The sequence below is a fragment of the Sorex araneus genome, chromosome 1, assembly GCF_027595985.1.
Source record: "Sorex araneus isolate mSorAra2 chromosome 1, mSorAra2.pri, whole genome shotgun sequence".
NCBI lineage: Eukaryota > Metazoa > Chordata > Mammalia > Eulipotyphla > Soricidae > Sorex > Sorex araneus.
The window spans coordinates 89,186,154-89,201,118 of NC_073302.1; the positions used below are offsets into that span (position 1 = coordinate 89,186,154).

Genomic DNA, 14,965 nt, shown 5'->3' on the forward strand with positions numbered 1-14,965 from the left:
TTTTGGCTTCAAACCAAAGCACTAATTTGGAAACGGTGAAAGAGGGGCTAGACTGGAGAACATCTGGGCAGGAAGGCCATTGACCAACTGAGGACCTTTCCCCTCAACTCTGCTAGAGAGGGAGAGCACCTCCATTGAGGATGAAGGCAACAGGCACCAGTAATAAACTGATTTGTACATTCGTGGGCTGTTGGATATCATTGGTTTGTCCTTTCTCCCTTGCCACAGAGTTTGGGCTTATCTGGTAATAATCTCTAAACAATTCTAGACTACATTGGTATATCCTGCTCCCCTTGCCACTAGGAGCTTAGGTATATCAGTCACACCCATCAAAGTGCTCCCGAGTCACTCCCACTCCTTTGTCTATATGTAATCACTTCTATGCTCCCTTCCCCAACTAGTCATTCAGCTCTTCCCCTAATCAGACTCTGTTAATTTGTAAGGTCAGACCTTGCTAGGACAGTGAACTTGTATTGTAAGTTAATACTGGCTTTCTCCACTCCTTATGTCTTTTGAACAGTTCACTTTAAAACAATATCATTTTTGTATGGACAAAGAAAGACAGTTGTTAATATGCTTTGGTAACATGGGATTTAATTGGCTTCAAATATTATTCACTCCTGGGCATCTGCTTTCTCGACTTAAGCCTCAGCTGCCCTTACTTCCTAGCACCCCCAAAAGCAGGGTCCCGATGAGAGACTGGACGGACCCAGGGCAAGCGGTGAGTTATGTGCTACCCTGGCATCAAGATGGGCCTGGCCAAAGTGCCTAATGCTTAACTATATGTTAAGAGATTGGTCATGGACATGTCATGTCATGATCCAAAAGTAATGATGAGACTAGGACCCTGCTAGGGATAGGAAAGACTAATCTGGCCTGAGCACTGTAGTCTGAGATTGAGATGACCCCAGGAGAGCAACTCTATGAGCTTAATGCATCTCTTGCTATGTCTATACAAAATGATTAATAATATGAATACTTATATGTTAGTTGGACAAGGAGAGGAGAAACACACCCATGGGATTCCGCTCTTGGGTGGGTGTCCTCCTGAAAGAATATCTGTCCTAGAAGGAGCATCCCCTGAGGGAAAGAAATTTACCCTATTGATTGTGACCACACTATGTGTAAGCCCCAACCCCTCATGCTTGGGGATTTAACTAGGCTGAAAGAGTGGGCTGGGGGGAGTCCTGGTCAGTCTCAGGGTCAGTTCCAGGGCCAGTCCCGGGGCCTGTCCCTGGCCAGTCCCAGGGCGAGTCCCAGTGTGAGATCTGGAGAAGCTAAACCAAGATCCAGATCCAGAGGAGAAGGAGAATGAAGTAGCATGGGGGAAGAAGCAGGAGGAGACTCACAGGAGAATGGAGATGGGAATGGAATAAACTGCAACTGAGACCAACCAACCTGGCCTCCATTCCTTCCTTCGCCTGCTTCATCATCGCCATCAGCCTCCCCAGGGTGGGGGAAGTGGCTGGAGACTACTGAACTCGGGTGGCAGGAGAGACAGCGCCGCTGCCCTGTGCCCAGTGCCCGGTGGGGCGAGGTGCTCCTCTCCTCGCCACGCCCCTTTCATTTTCTTTTTTGTGTTTTTACACAGTGAGCAGTCTCTAGCTTCTCAATCTCATTTCACAGCTTCCAAATATTAACTTGCTACTTTCATTTCTCTTGCTTGGTTTGTTGCTGATTTATTGCTGTTCCTTGAATAATACTACTGTTTGGTGTTAAATAGAATCTCGCCATTGTCCCATTCCTAATTTGAACCATCCTTGCATCCCTAGGATGAATCACACTTGTCATCATATATGATCCTTTTATATGTTGTTGGATTTGATTTGCTAAGATTTTGTTGAGGATTTTTGCATCAATATTCATTGGAGATATAAGTCTGTAGTCTAATAACATTTCTCTCTGCTTTAGGTAATAGGCGAATGTCGACCTCTATAGCAGTTGTTGGAAAGGATTCTGTTTCCTTTTTTTTTTTAAATTTTATTGATTCACCGTGAGATATAGTTACAAGCTTTCATGTTTGGGTTATAATCACACAATGATCAAACATCCATCCCTCCACCAGTGCACATTCCCCACCACAAATATCTCCAGTATACCCCCACCTTTCCCACCCTCTTCCTGCCTCCATGGCAGACAATATTCCCCATACTCTCTCTAATTTTGGGCATTTTGATTTGCAATGCACATACTGAGAGGTCATCATGTTTGGTCCTTCTAAGTAGTTGAGTCAGTGCCTTGCATACAGGAGGCCCTGGATGACTCCTCAGAGACCATATTGAAAAAGTTCCCGCTACTTATTAGGGATAGGTGTTAGAACATTGTATGATTAAAACCCAATCATAAAAAACTTTGTAACTGTGTATCTTATGGTGATTCAATTAAAAATAAATTGATTAACAAAATCCCCACTACATAGTTATCTCTTTATTTTTTATTTTTTTCAATATTCTTTAATTTGGATGTATGCTATTAGTATATAGAAATTTAAGGGGCTTCAGAAAGAGAAGGAAACACCAAGTAATATGTGACTGGAGATCCTGCACGGGAAGGGAGATGCGTGCTGAAAGTAGACTAGAGACTGAACAGGATGACCACTCAATACCCCTATTTCAGGCCACAACACCCAAAAGGAAAGAGATATCAAATTGGAATGCCTTGACACAGAGGCTGAGTGGGGCAGGGGGATGGGACTGGGGGGTGGGAGGGATACTGGGTTCATTGCTGGTGGAGAATGGACATTGGTGGAGGGATGGGCTCTTGAACATTGCATGAGGGAAAAACAAGAACAAAAATGTGTGAATCTGTACTGTAACTGTACCCTCACTGTGACTCACTAATTAAAAAATAAATAAATTTTTAAAAAAGAAAAAAAAATTAAGGGGCTGGAGTGATAGCACAGTGGGTAGGGCATTTGCCTTGCACGCGGCCGACCTGGGTTCGATTCCCAGCATCCCATATGGTCACCTGAGCACCGCCAGGGGTAATTCCTGAGTGCAGAGCCAGGGGTGACCCCTATGAATCACCAGGTGTGACCCAAAAAGCAAAAAAAGAAATAGAAATTTAAGATTGATATGTCTTCTCAAGTGTTGACCCCATAATAATAATAAAATATTTGACTTAACATCAAGTAAATTTTCTTGTTTTATTGCCTACAATTTTGATATTAGTATGTTTTCTCTTTTTCTATTACTGTACTTTTAAATCACTGCATATAAGTTATGATCCTGTAAGCAGTCTGCTGATGTTCTGGCTTTTAAAATTAAGTGTGATCTTTTTTTTCTTATAATATAAATACATACTTTCTTTTGTAAAGGAAAAAAGGGAACATCAAATTTGTTATCTTAACCATGTTAGTGTACAGTTTAGTACTGTTAAAGATATATATGTATATATACACATATACATAAACTGTTGTGCAACAGAGCTGTAGAACATTTGTATTTTACAACACCATAACTCTGTACTTGCCACTCATTTTCTCTTGATTTTGGTGTAATTGCTCTTGCACTGAAATTTAAATTTTTCATTTTGTCGTTTGTTTCTAGTTGTGTCACATTTCTCCTCTTTCCTCTTATTCCTTTCCTGCTTTTAAGCAACATGTTTTAGTTATTACATTTCTATCCCCATTAGCTTGTTAGTTACTTTTATTCTAAAAATGTAGTTTAGTAAGTACAAAACTATCATTCTGTAAGTAAAACCTTTGGCATTGGGTTACAAATATGAGTTTATCAAGCAGCAGAGCTGAGGGGAGTGGGAGAAGCTGACCAGCATGCAGGGTGGTGTAGGCTCTTGGATGAGGTGAGGTGCAGTGACTTTGTTCATCGAAACAAAAACTGTGCTCTCTTTGGCAGCACACACACTAAAATTGCAAAGATACAAAGAAAACTATTATGACTCCTGAGCAAGTATTACTTGCAAATTTATGAACTGTTCCTTATTTTTGCAACCACTGAACTTTGTAATGTGCTTGCCAAGGTGACAGGTAGTGGGTAGGTGGGGGGAAGGTGTGTGTGTAAGGGGAGGGATGGAGCATAGGGACACTGGTAGGAGAAAGTTGACACTGGTGGTGGGATTGGTGTTGAAATATTATATACCTAAATTTCAACTGTCCATAACTTTGTCCTAAAACTCAATTTTGTAAATCAAACTTCTTTCATTAAGGAACTATCGTTTTTTTTTTAAAAAAAGCTATCAATGTTATCATTATTACAGCCCTGTTATCTAAACTGCAATAAAAATATAAGAGATAATGAAAAATTAGTAATTTAATAATTCTGATTATATAACATACCATGGACCTCTCACATCCAGTGATCTTTTGCCATTTCCCTGACATCCCATGAACCTTGGCATAATTGTTTGCTGAAGGAATGAATGCAGAATGTTCGAAATAAATTTGGCAATATTTACTTTCTGTTATGATGAAACAATTCATTTATTGATTCCAATGTATCTTATAAGTTGTGAAAATTAGTGTAGCTTTAAAAAATGAGCAGATAGAGGGCTGGAGAGAAGTTTGGTTTGTTGGTTGTTGGGGACTGCAGCTGGTGGGGCTTAGGGTTCTCTGCTTAGGGATCATTTCCATGGTCCGGGAACCAAGTAGGAAAGAACCCAGGTCAGCTGTGTGCAAGACAAAAACCATTTTAAGAACATAAATAAAATGAAACTATCAAAGATAAAAGTGTTATATCAAAGGGGGCAAATGGGAAGTTGAATACTTTGCGGTGATTTTTTAGGGTGTTTAATGGTGCATGTAGATCGGATCTTTAGATCTCAGGATAGATGCCAAAATTGTGTACCACCATTTCCTTTTCTTGCTTCATTATTCTTTTAACATTCTTATACCTTTTCTACCTAATTTTCTCTGCCCACAATGGCTTTCATCAAGGCCACACTAAAAGTTGTAGAGATGTTGAAATCTTGATTAGTCCTAAGTTTGTTTTTTTAAAGAAAGTTTAATCATTCATTCATTACACTAAACTCTTTCCCCTGAGATTCCACATTAACCTGGGCTTAGGGCAGGACCCAGGAGATGTGACAGATGGTGACTTTGTCATTTCAAGGCGAGGCTATACATAGGAAGTCCTGGAGCTTGTAAGAGGCCTACCATTTATTTCAGCATATTTCTGCAGAACTGGAATTTAGGATTTAGATCTAACTTGTGAGTAATTAAATAAACATATAACTAGAATAAGAAAGAGGAGGTTCTCAGGAGTAGGAGGACTGGTCAATGGTTGGAATCAACCACAAATACGTGTGGGGCCGAGGGTAGGTAAGATAGAGAAAGGGTCAGTTTGACAATAATCACTGGAAATGATCACGCTGGGCAAGAAATGAGTGTTAGAAGTAGGTAGATACAGATAACCTTTCAGTATCTGTACTGCAAACCACAATGCCCAAAAGGAGAGAGAGAGAGACAGAGAGAGACAGAGAGACAGAGAGAGAAAGAGTCTGCATAGAGGCAGGATGGGGTAAAAGGTGATGGCGGGAGTGAGGGGGAAACTGGGGATACTCGCTGGTGGTGGGAAATGTACACTGGCAGAGGGATGGGTGTTGGAATACTGTATGACTAAAACCTCATCATGAGCAGCTTTGTAAGGGTCCATCTCACAGTGATTCAATACTAAAATCTTTAAAAAATTAAAAATAAAATGTTAACATAAGGAAAATAAATAGATTAAAAAATCTTTTTAAAAAGAAAGAAGTTCTAATGAGCGAAGTGGGTAAAGAAAGCTTTTCTGTGATTTTTTTCCCTTTTTTTGCCACGTCTGTGGTGTTCGGGACTTACTCCTGGATCTGCCCTCAGGAGTCAGAGGGAATGTTAGGAATCAAATCCAGATTGGCTGAGTGTAAGGCAAGTACCCTACCCACTGTACTATCTATCCGTTCCCTTTTCTGAGGTCTCTTGAGAGAAATAATTTAAATATGATAGTCACTGTTTTAAAATAGTGCAACATTAATGATCAATTTGAAATGATTTAAAACCAACACTGTGCCATAGAATATTCAAGCGTCCATGATGGTGTGGAGATGAATTTTTAGAGAAGTATGAGACAGAACAAATTTTCTCTGAGCATTTGGGAAAAAATTCTCTCAAATACTACATGGCAGAGGAACCTGGTGTCATCAGGAAAGTGGAAGGGGAAGCAGAGATGGAGAAGGCAGAAAACATGAATTTTTTTCCTGGTCCCTTCTCTGACTTGCTGTTCCTCCCGTATTTTCCAGGCAGCATCCTTTTCAAGTGCATGACCATGGACTCTGGGAAGCTCTCTGAGAAGCAGGAGGAAATTCTCTCTATCCTGGAAGAAAAATTTCCTAGCTTGCCTCCGAGAGAAGACATTATCAGCATCCTGCAGGAGACCCAGCTTGGGGCTCAGGGTGAGTGACATGGCCCTCAGCACTGTACCCCGATGCTGAGGAGGGCAGCTTTGTGCAGGGGGAGGGGTGTGAGGGGAGGAGGGGGAGGTACTGCCGGGAGACTGAGGTGAAGGAGAGGGAGCCTTTGCGTGCTTCTCTGCTGGTGGAGGGTGATCAGGCACAGATTGTGGGCTGACAGCACTGCAGCCTGTCCTCCGAGGCCCTCATGTCAGGATGCTGGTGGAGTCACAGATGCATCATTCCATGGGGTCCCTGTGCTGTGAGGGTTCTATTTTGAGAGTGTGGCAGGGGCAATGTCAAACACAATGGGATTTTGTAAATCAATTAGTTTAGGAAAGAAATGCGGGTGAAAAGAATGAGGCAGATCAAATTGTTCTCAAATTTGAGATCTTTTAAGCATGTGGATTTCCTGGATCAATTGTTTTATTGTGCCATAATAATAATAATAATAATAATAATAATAATAATAATAATAATATGGCAAAGTCCAGAGACTATAAAACGAAGCTCCCAGAAGTGGGAGGCCACATTCATAGCCATGCAATCTCTCATAGCCTAGTTCTCCCTCTCAGAGAAGCTGGGAAGGTACTGAGAGCATCCTGCCCACACGGCAGAGGCTGGCAAGCTCTCCGTGGTGTATTCATATGCCAAAACCAGTAACAATGATGGGTCTCATTCCCCTGACCCTGAAAGAGCTTTCAATGGGACACTGTTGGGAAAGACAAGTAAAGAGAGGCTGCTAAAATCTCAGGGCTAGGACGAATGGAGACCTTACTGGTGCCCGCTCGAGCAAATTGTTGATCAATGGGATGACAGATAATAATAATAATAATAATAATAATAATAATAATAATAATAATAATAATAATTTACTGAGGCTCTAATCCCTCAAGGTCTGATGGTGCAAATTTTAGTGGACGATCTTCCTAAATCCTCAAAACAACCCCAAGTCAGGCGCTATGATCATCCTTGATTTCTAGAACTATGAATTCCATCCTCCTCCCCAAAGCCTTTATTGCTTTCCTGTCATCACATATACAACTGGCAAGTGGCAAGGCCAGGAAGGAAACCTCGACGGTCTATCATTAAGGTATATGATATTCTTCTTTAGCTTGGAATCCCCAGGGACAGAGTCAGGGGCAGAGCAGGTGATTTCAGAAAGCACTGCCAGGAGAAGCCACTGCTTTGTTCAGTCACTTAGCTCTGAGATACCCGACCCTGATCCCACCAGGGAGCTCTGGGGAACTCTGACCTTAGGCCTTGCATTCTCCCTGTCATGGAGTGCAGTCATGTGTTGGAACTTGTTCTTCAGCTCCCGGAGCTGATGTTAAAGCCTTGGAACTAACCAATGAGTTGGTTAGTGTTGGGTAGGGAGCTAGAAGTCAGCCCCAGCAGAAGTGTGGATATCCCAGAAGGCAGCAACACTGCCAGTGGGGTTGTGCTGCTCCTTGGCAAATAGTTGCCAGTACAGAAGATAGAAGGCAGCTCCGAATCTGGAGGCCCTGGTGGCCTGAGGAAACTATCAGGAAAAGAGACGCTGGCATCATGGGGGACATGGAGCTGGGAGGCTGAGGAAATGTGCTCGAGTGCAGATTCATTCACGAATAGAAGGAACAAGGTGGAATTTTTATAGCAGTCCTAGAGGCCTAGAGTGACCTTGCTCAGGTGTGAACATCTGCAGGTGTGTAGCAACAGGATGGCCATGCAGCCATGTCCGGCATGTGGGGACAGGGGGCACATACAGCGGTGCTCAGGGCTTACTCCCAGCTCTGTGCTCACAGATCACTCCTGGAAGGCTTGGGAGAGATGGGGTGGCAGAGATAGAAACTTGGTCAACTACATGCAAGATGTATGCCATATCTGCTGTACTATTGCCCCACTCAATTTTTCCTGTTGTACACTCTTAATTTTTATAAAGTTGTTCACAATAATCTACTACCTTCAATATTCCAGCACAAATCTGCCACCATTATACCTTCCTACCACCATTATTTCGGATTTTCTCACCACCACACAATTCTTCCTCAAAGGCTGATCCTAAATAATTTATTTTGTATTGCTCATTATGAATAATACACTAAAAATGATCCAAAAGGGTTTCCTTAGAGGAAAGTATGTGAAGATTGTTGTCTCACCCTGGAGATAGTAAACTCTTTTTTTTTCTTTTTTCTTTTATTTTTATGTTGGAGTACTGCTATTTATTCAGCCATTGATTAAACTGATTGAATTGGGCCTGAACTCCACATTACTTTTTAAAAATTCAGAATATTAACTTTATTTTATTATTATTATTTTTAATTACAATGAGATATAGTTACAAAGCTTTCCTGTTTGAGTTTCAGTCATATAATGATTGATCACCCCACCCTCCACCAGTGCACATCTTCCACTACCGAGGTCCCTGATATCCCCCCCTGCCCTCCCCCTGCCTCTATGGCAGACAATCTCCCCTACACTCTTTTTGTATTGCTTGTTATGAATAGCATAAGATGTCGCTCCTGGAATTCTAAAATTTTAGATAATTGGGTCTGGAGAAATCTCTGCAGTGAGCTGCTTGGTTCGGAGATTCTTTTGTGTGTCTCTGGATCATGACCATTAAGGAGCTTAAGTAGCAACTAGAGGCAGTGTGTGGGTGTGACCTCCAGGGTCCCATGGGGGCGCAGGAATGAGAGAGTCTATCCATCCCTCTCTTTCCATCCCCTATCCCTTGAGGCCTGGAGTTTGTGTCACTGAACCCATGTACCTGCACTTCTCATTGGGCTCTGGAAGTTGGCGGCTGCCGGGGTTCTTAACGGGCAGGTGGAGGGACGATGCCTGCCCCCGTCTGAGGCACCCAGTGAAATGGACCTGGCTTAGAGTCCGGAGGCATCTCTGCAGAGAGCTGCTCAGTTTGGAGATTCTTCTATGTGTCTCTGGATCGTGGCCCTTGTTTCCATCTTTTCCAGAGAAATAAGCTATTGGCTTATGCGCTGCAGGGCACACCTGCTTGCCCAAGTCGGGCTGCACCACCAGCCCTAACTGTGTGACTTTTGATCTCTTTCTAGGCATACCTAACTTTTGGCCATTTAATTTTTTGGTAAACATGGACCCAAGTTGTTGGGGTCTGGCCAAAGGCACAGTGGCAATTTTGGGGTATCAGGAAGCCTGAAGGCACCATCAGGCTGCTCATGCACTCGCCCCGCAGGTACAGGTTGACCTGCTGGTGGCACCTTACCCACAGAGACATTAAACCCTTGTATAAGAGATTATTAACATGTTGGTAAAGGTTGAGCCATGTCAGACCAAACTTTTTGTGGAGGGTGAGGATGGGGAAGAGAGTTCAGGGTTTAAACAGCACTTCTGTGGTTCTCTGGAGCTTTTTCTGACTCCATGCTCAGGAGTGATTCCTGGCACTCTGGTAGTCATATGTGGTGCTGAGAATTCAAACTAGAGCATGTACCTTAACCTCAGTACTATCTCCAGGCCCCACACTAACCTTTTTAATGCCACAATATATCCCATAAATGTTTCAGTATGATAGATTATGGTGTTTAAATACTTGGACCAACTAAACAGATTCAGTAGCTTTCTATTTCCCATATGTCAGTGACTGACACAATTCTGTCTCTCATGTCTAAACATGCATCTGGTGAGGACATAAGTGCTTTATTGAGCTTTATTAGAAATCTTGTTCCCAAGAAGTTAGGCCTAATAAAATGTGACAACCTAAAATGAAAATTAAATGTCAAGCCACATTTTACTGGAACATATTGGTCAGTGATGAAAACTATGTGGTTTTGAATAGTTTCACCATCTGGATTGTTCTTTCTAGCATCTTAGTAATTCAGTGGTTCCTATTGACAGCTATTATTGTAAAGGTAATTTGAGGGTTCTGTGGGTCACAACTATAAGATCATTTTGAATAAAGTAACATCAAATTCATCAAAAAGCATTCTCAAAGCAAAATTCGACTGTTTGAAATTACATGGCTAGTCTTCCTGGCCCCGTTCACCCCCAACCCCATTTTTTTTTCCATCCACGTCTGTCCTAGACTTCCAGAAGATTAACTTCTGAGGACTCTGGTATTCCCTGAGGATTGCTAGCTTCTAACGGATTTGATCTGTGGAAACTTTAGCTATATATGGGGGCTTGGAGGCCAGGGGAAGGAGAAGAAAGAATCCAAAGTAATAAAGACAGTTACCATTGTGATATTTTCCTCAGCATGTGTGCATTTATTTTGAATAGAAATATTATTAGATAAAAAATATTGAATGAGTAAGGTAAATGTTTTTGCAGTCCCAGGGGCCCAGAGTCACTCTTGATGATGCCAGAATTTGTGCCATGATCTGGTGGGATTTGGTGGTGCTTGGGGGCTATGGAGTTTCGGGAATTGCACTCAGGACCTCTCACACAGTAGACATTTGCTAAACTACCAAGCTAGCCCACCATTCTCATTAAGGAGTTCTTTAAGTAATCCCTTGATATGACAGAAAGGAAAAAGAGTTTCCCAACCCTAATATTATTTTTCTCTCTCCTCCACAGGTTTAAATATTGAACAGGCAATGCTGAAAGATATAAAAGAACTGTCAGATGGAGAAATAAAAGTGGCCATTAGTACTGTCAACATGACCCTTGAGGTAAGAATAGAGATACTTCTTCAGTGATAATAGTTAACCTTCAGTTTGAATAACTGGAATCCAGTTCTGTTGCATGCATAAGCAGTCACTATGCATGCTTCTTTGTGACCTGTTTCACTGGGAGTACAAGGTATTAGTATTTGTGTATGGGGTGGAGGCATCAAGCTAAGTCTGTGGAAAATGCCAAACTTGGATTCCCAAGATGAAAGTGTGTCTGTTGATTAACTGTTTGATAGCAATGAACTATGGTTAGTCATTCCTTTTCTTTTTTTCTCTGCATCTCCATACATTGTCCATAAAACACTTCTAAGAAAATAATTTTCTCTTCACTATTTGAAAACCATTCGGACACGTCACTTTGGTAATCAATGGTGAAAATTTAAGTATTAATTAGATACTCCTTCCAATCTATTGTATGAATGACTCTGAGTAAATTCTGTTCTTGTCTTTGTGTTTCCTTGATAAATTTTCTTTTGCCTACTTCGGGAGTTTTAAATGACTTTTATGTTAATCTTAATTAACCTAGCTAAAGAAAATCATATTTTACAGAGGACATGGAACCACACAGGTTTCTCTCTAACATGCCTTGGTCAAGCTGCTTTCCTTGTGTGGAGTAACACGTCTCTTAAGTCATTAGAAATGTATAGGAATTCCTACACAAGTTTAGCTGCATAGGGATTTGCTTTTCAGATTTTAGAATCTTATATTTCATTTAAACAATCTCATGGTGAAGTTCTCTATTAATATAGTAGCCATGCATATGTGTGTTCATGTCTTAGGGAACTCAAGAAGAAACTGGATGCTTTTTCTGCCTGAAATTTCTTGGTCAAACTTATTCCCATCTGATTGGTCTTATGCAGCTTGGCCCAGATATCCCTATGGATGGGTACTAGAGGCAGATTGTTATCACAAAAGACCTCACACTTGGTAGATATATACTGCTTCATTCCATGGGCTTTCGAATTGATAAATGCTCTATATAATTAGCTATTGATGTGACTCAATGCAAGAAGTAAATGTAATTTGGGATGTAGAAACTAGATAATCACCTTCAATTAGAAATGTGCTTTGTGTCTAGAAATCCAGAGAAAGTGTGGATCTTGCAAGGGTCAGTAGCTCTGAGAATCATTTCTCCCAGTTCAGGCCTTAGGGTTTTCTTTCCCTTCCTCCCCCACCCCTTTTCTCCCTTTATTTAATGGCATCTTATTAGGTTTTAAATGCCTTGTTTGGAATTCCTTCCTAAATTAACACGGAGCATATTGTAATTGCTTAGGGAAGTGTTTGTAGTTAGCAAATTATTTTGGACTCTTATTATTAAAGACTTACCATAGCTTTAATGCACCTTCATTTATATTAGAGGGATATACAAATTGCTTGTCAGAAATGTTCAACTGTAAATGTTTATCTAGCTGAATAAGTGATAAAATGATCATTTCAGTCTTGACAGTAATTTACACAGAGGTCAGTAATTAATCAGGTGGCTAAGTAGATCTCTGGAAGGGTTATATGATCTTCTGGGAGGAAGAAAAAGGGCATTTGCACATGTACAAAAGAGTACACACTTATTAAACTCTAATCAGTGGGATGAAAGCTTTTTATTTGTGTATAATGGGCATATTAAAGATGACAGAAATAGAGAAGAGCTTCTTAACAACATTCTGTAACATCTTTTTTTTGAGAGAAAAAATGCACATTGTTTATTCAGTCAGTTGAAAAAAATCCCTAAGTTAAGGAGGGAATTCAATTTTCTCAGTAGATTGTTCTATGATATGTGGTGTTTTTCCATCTCTGCTCATGTTTGATTTGATGTTAACTTGTCAAGCTTCTTTTTGTATTTCCATGGGCTTTGCTTTTAAAAATAATGTTAGAATTCCCAATACAGTCTGACCTTATATGTTTTAGAGAAGCAATCAAATTTTCTTTTAAGTCTAGCTCTATTCTAAAAAAAAATATTCTTCGTGTGATTTTCTAAGTCTCACTTGTCCTCCAAAACAAGGCTGATTACAAGCCAGCTATCTTCTGATGTCACTTATAATTCTTAGGATCATCCTGTGAACTCTTACAAATTTATTCTCCATGAACAACTTTGGATTTGTGTATATACTGTGTTTTCCACTAATTTTGAACTTGTTACACATAGCTAACATGGCAGACATATTTTTAAGCTCTTTGGAAATATGGTGATGTCTTTGACTCCTTGCTGTTTTTATTTATTGACACAGTGCTAGACACATAGAAGAGGCTTGGTAAATATATTTATGTCTGTGACTCATCCCATTTGATTGTGTTTCATTTATTCTTCATGTAAATAAATCAGCTAGAAAAGTAAGGCCATTTGACTATGCCTGCAGGGAAACCTGTGTTGTTTTCTTCTAATCAGTTTCTTCCAGAGAACTAAGACTGGGTGTTGAGATGAGAGAGAGAGAGAAAGAGAAAAAAAACAGGGCCCACATATTTATAGTTAGAGCCGCTTATCCAGCTGTCCATACATGGAGTGGGTGGCTTTACAAAGTGTTCATTGTCAGTGGAAAGACTCAAATGGGGAGCTGTGTGTGGTATGTTATGAAGAAAGCCAGGAAAGAGGATTCCTTACCTTTTCAGTGTTCTTCTGCAGTTCTAGAATTCCATAGTTGTGTCATGGGTTTTAATCTGTCTGCTGACCCAGTTGATATTCTTAGGTAGAAACACTGAGAAAAGAAGAATTATTCTTCTTGCAATATACACAGCATGCTTTTCAGAGCCAAGTGCTGATTTGACAGGGATAGAAACCATTACCTTAGACAGAAGGGTGTGTCCCAAGACCATCATTATATGGAAGAAGTTAAGAAACACATTTTTTCTCACTTTGATTTAGTATATCTCCTAAATAATAGAACTAACTTACTTTCACAAGTTGCTGAAAGATGTACATGTGAATTCAATATTTATAATGACAGAGTTGCAGTGTTTTGCTTAGTATATGAGACACAATACATGTGACTTTGAGAAATCAGTGCTTTAAAAAGCGACCTTGCCATGTGACTATATGCAGGCCTGGAGGACTGGTCAATGATTGGAAGTTTGTCACAAGAGTGTGTATGGTGCGGAGGGCAGATAGGATAGAGAAGGGGCAAATAAGACAATTGTAGTTGGAAATAATAATTTAGAGAGGACCTGAGTGTTGAAAGTAGGCAAAGGGTTATACCTGATAATCTTTTGTTACCTGTATTGGCCCTAAAGAAAAGAGAGAGAAAAAGAGAAAAAGAGAGGGGGGTTGTGTCAGGCAGGGGTCAAGGGAGACTAATGGAAACTAGAAACATTAGTGTTACATTAGTTACACTGTTGAAGGGCGAGTATTGGAACATTACATGACTAAAACCCAATCATGAACAACTTTGTAACTGTGTGTATCACTGTAATTCAATTAAAAAAACTTTTAAGCAATAGCACAGTGAGTAGGGCATTAGCCTTGCATGCGGCTGACCCAGGTTTGATTCCTCTGTCCCTCTGGGAGAGCTCGGCAAGCTACCAAGAGTATCCCGCCCGCATGGCAGAGCCTGGCAAGCTACACGTGGCATATTTGATATGCCAAAAAACAGTAACACGTCTCACAATGGAGACGTTCCTGGTGCCTGCTCCAGCAAATTGATGCACAAGGGACTGTGCCACAGTGCAGTGTGGAAGACCTTATCCATGAAAATCACATCCCTTTGAGTTGCAAATACCGAACTCAAGAGCTCTTTGGGAATGAGAAAATGAACTACCCTTCACATGCAGAAACTGAGGCTCCACCCAGAGAAAGGTAGGCCCCCTGAGTAAAGGAGAAGCTTCTAGAGCCTATAAAGATCCTGTTAAGAATATGAAAAGGCTTTAAAGAGCCCAAGCCTTTTCCCCTGGGACAATGCCTAGGTGAACTTTTCTATATGCAGAGAAATCCTGGTCCTGCCAGATTGGAGGAAGGAAGTCATAGTACAAATCAGTCTTGTAAG

The 14,965-nt window shown here is 40.8% G+C and overlaps 1 protein-coding gene and 1 non-coding gene across 2 annotated transcripts in view; both read left to right on the plus strand.

Moving 5' to 3' along the window:
* Nucleotides 1-3,838: 3,838 nt before the first annotated feature.
* LOC129401429 (U6 spliceosomal RNA) lies at nucleotides 3,839-3,945 on the plus strand. The gene has a single exon (XR_008628340.1). It is a non-coding gene; the product is annotated as a U6 spliceosomal RNA (small nuclear RNA).
* A 2,283-nt stretch (nucleotides 3,946-6,228) lies between these two features.
* Nucleotides 6,229-14,965, plus strand: part of PRUNE2 (prune homolog 2 with BCH domain) — a 216,883-nt gene continuing 208,146 nt past the window's right edge. Inside the window, exons 1-2 of the mRNA XM_055123839.1 lie at nucleotides 6,229-6,381; nucleotides 10,903-10,997. Of these exons, the coding sequence (XP_054979814.1) occupies nucleotides 6,249-6,381; nucleotides 10,903-10,997 (228 nt within the window). The 5' untranslated portion in view covers nucleotides 6,229-6,248. The remainder of the gene's footprint in view (nucleotides 6,382-10,902; nucleotides 10,998-14,965) is intronic.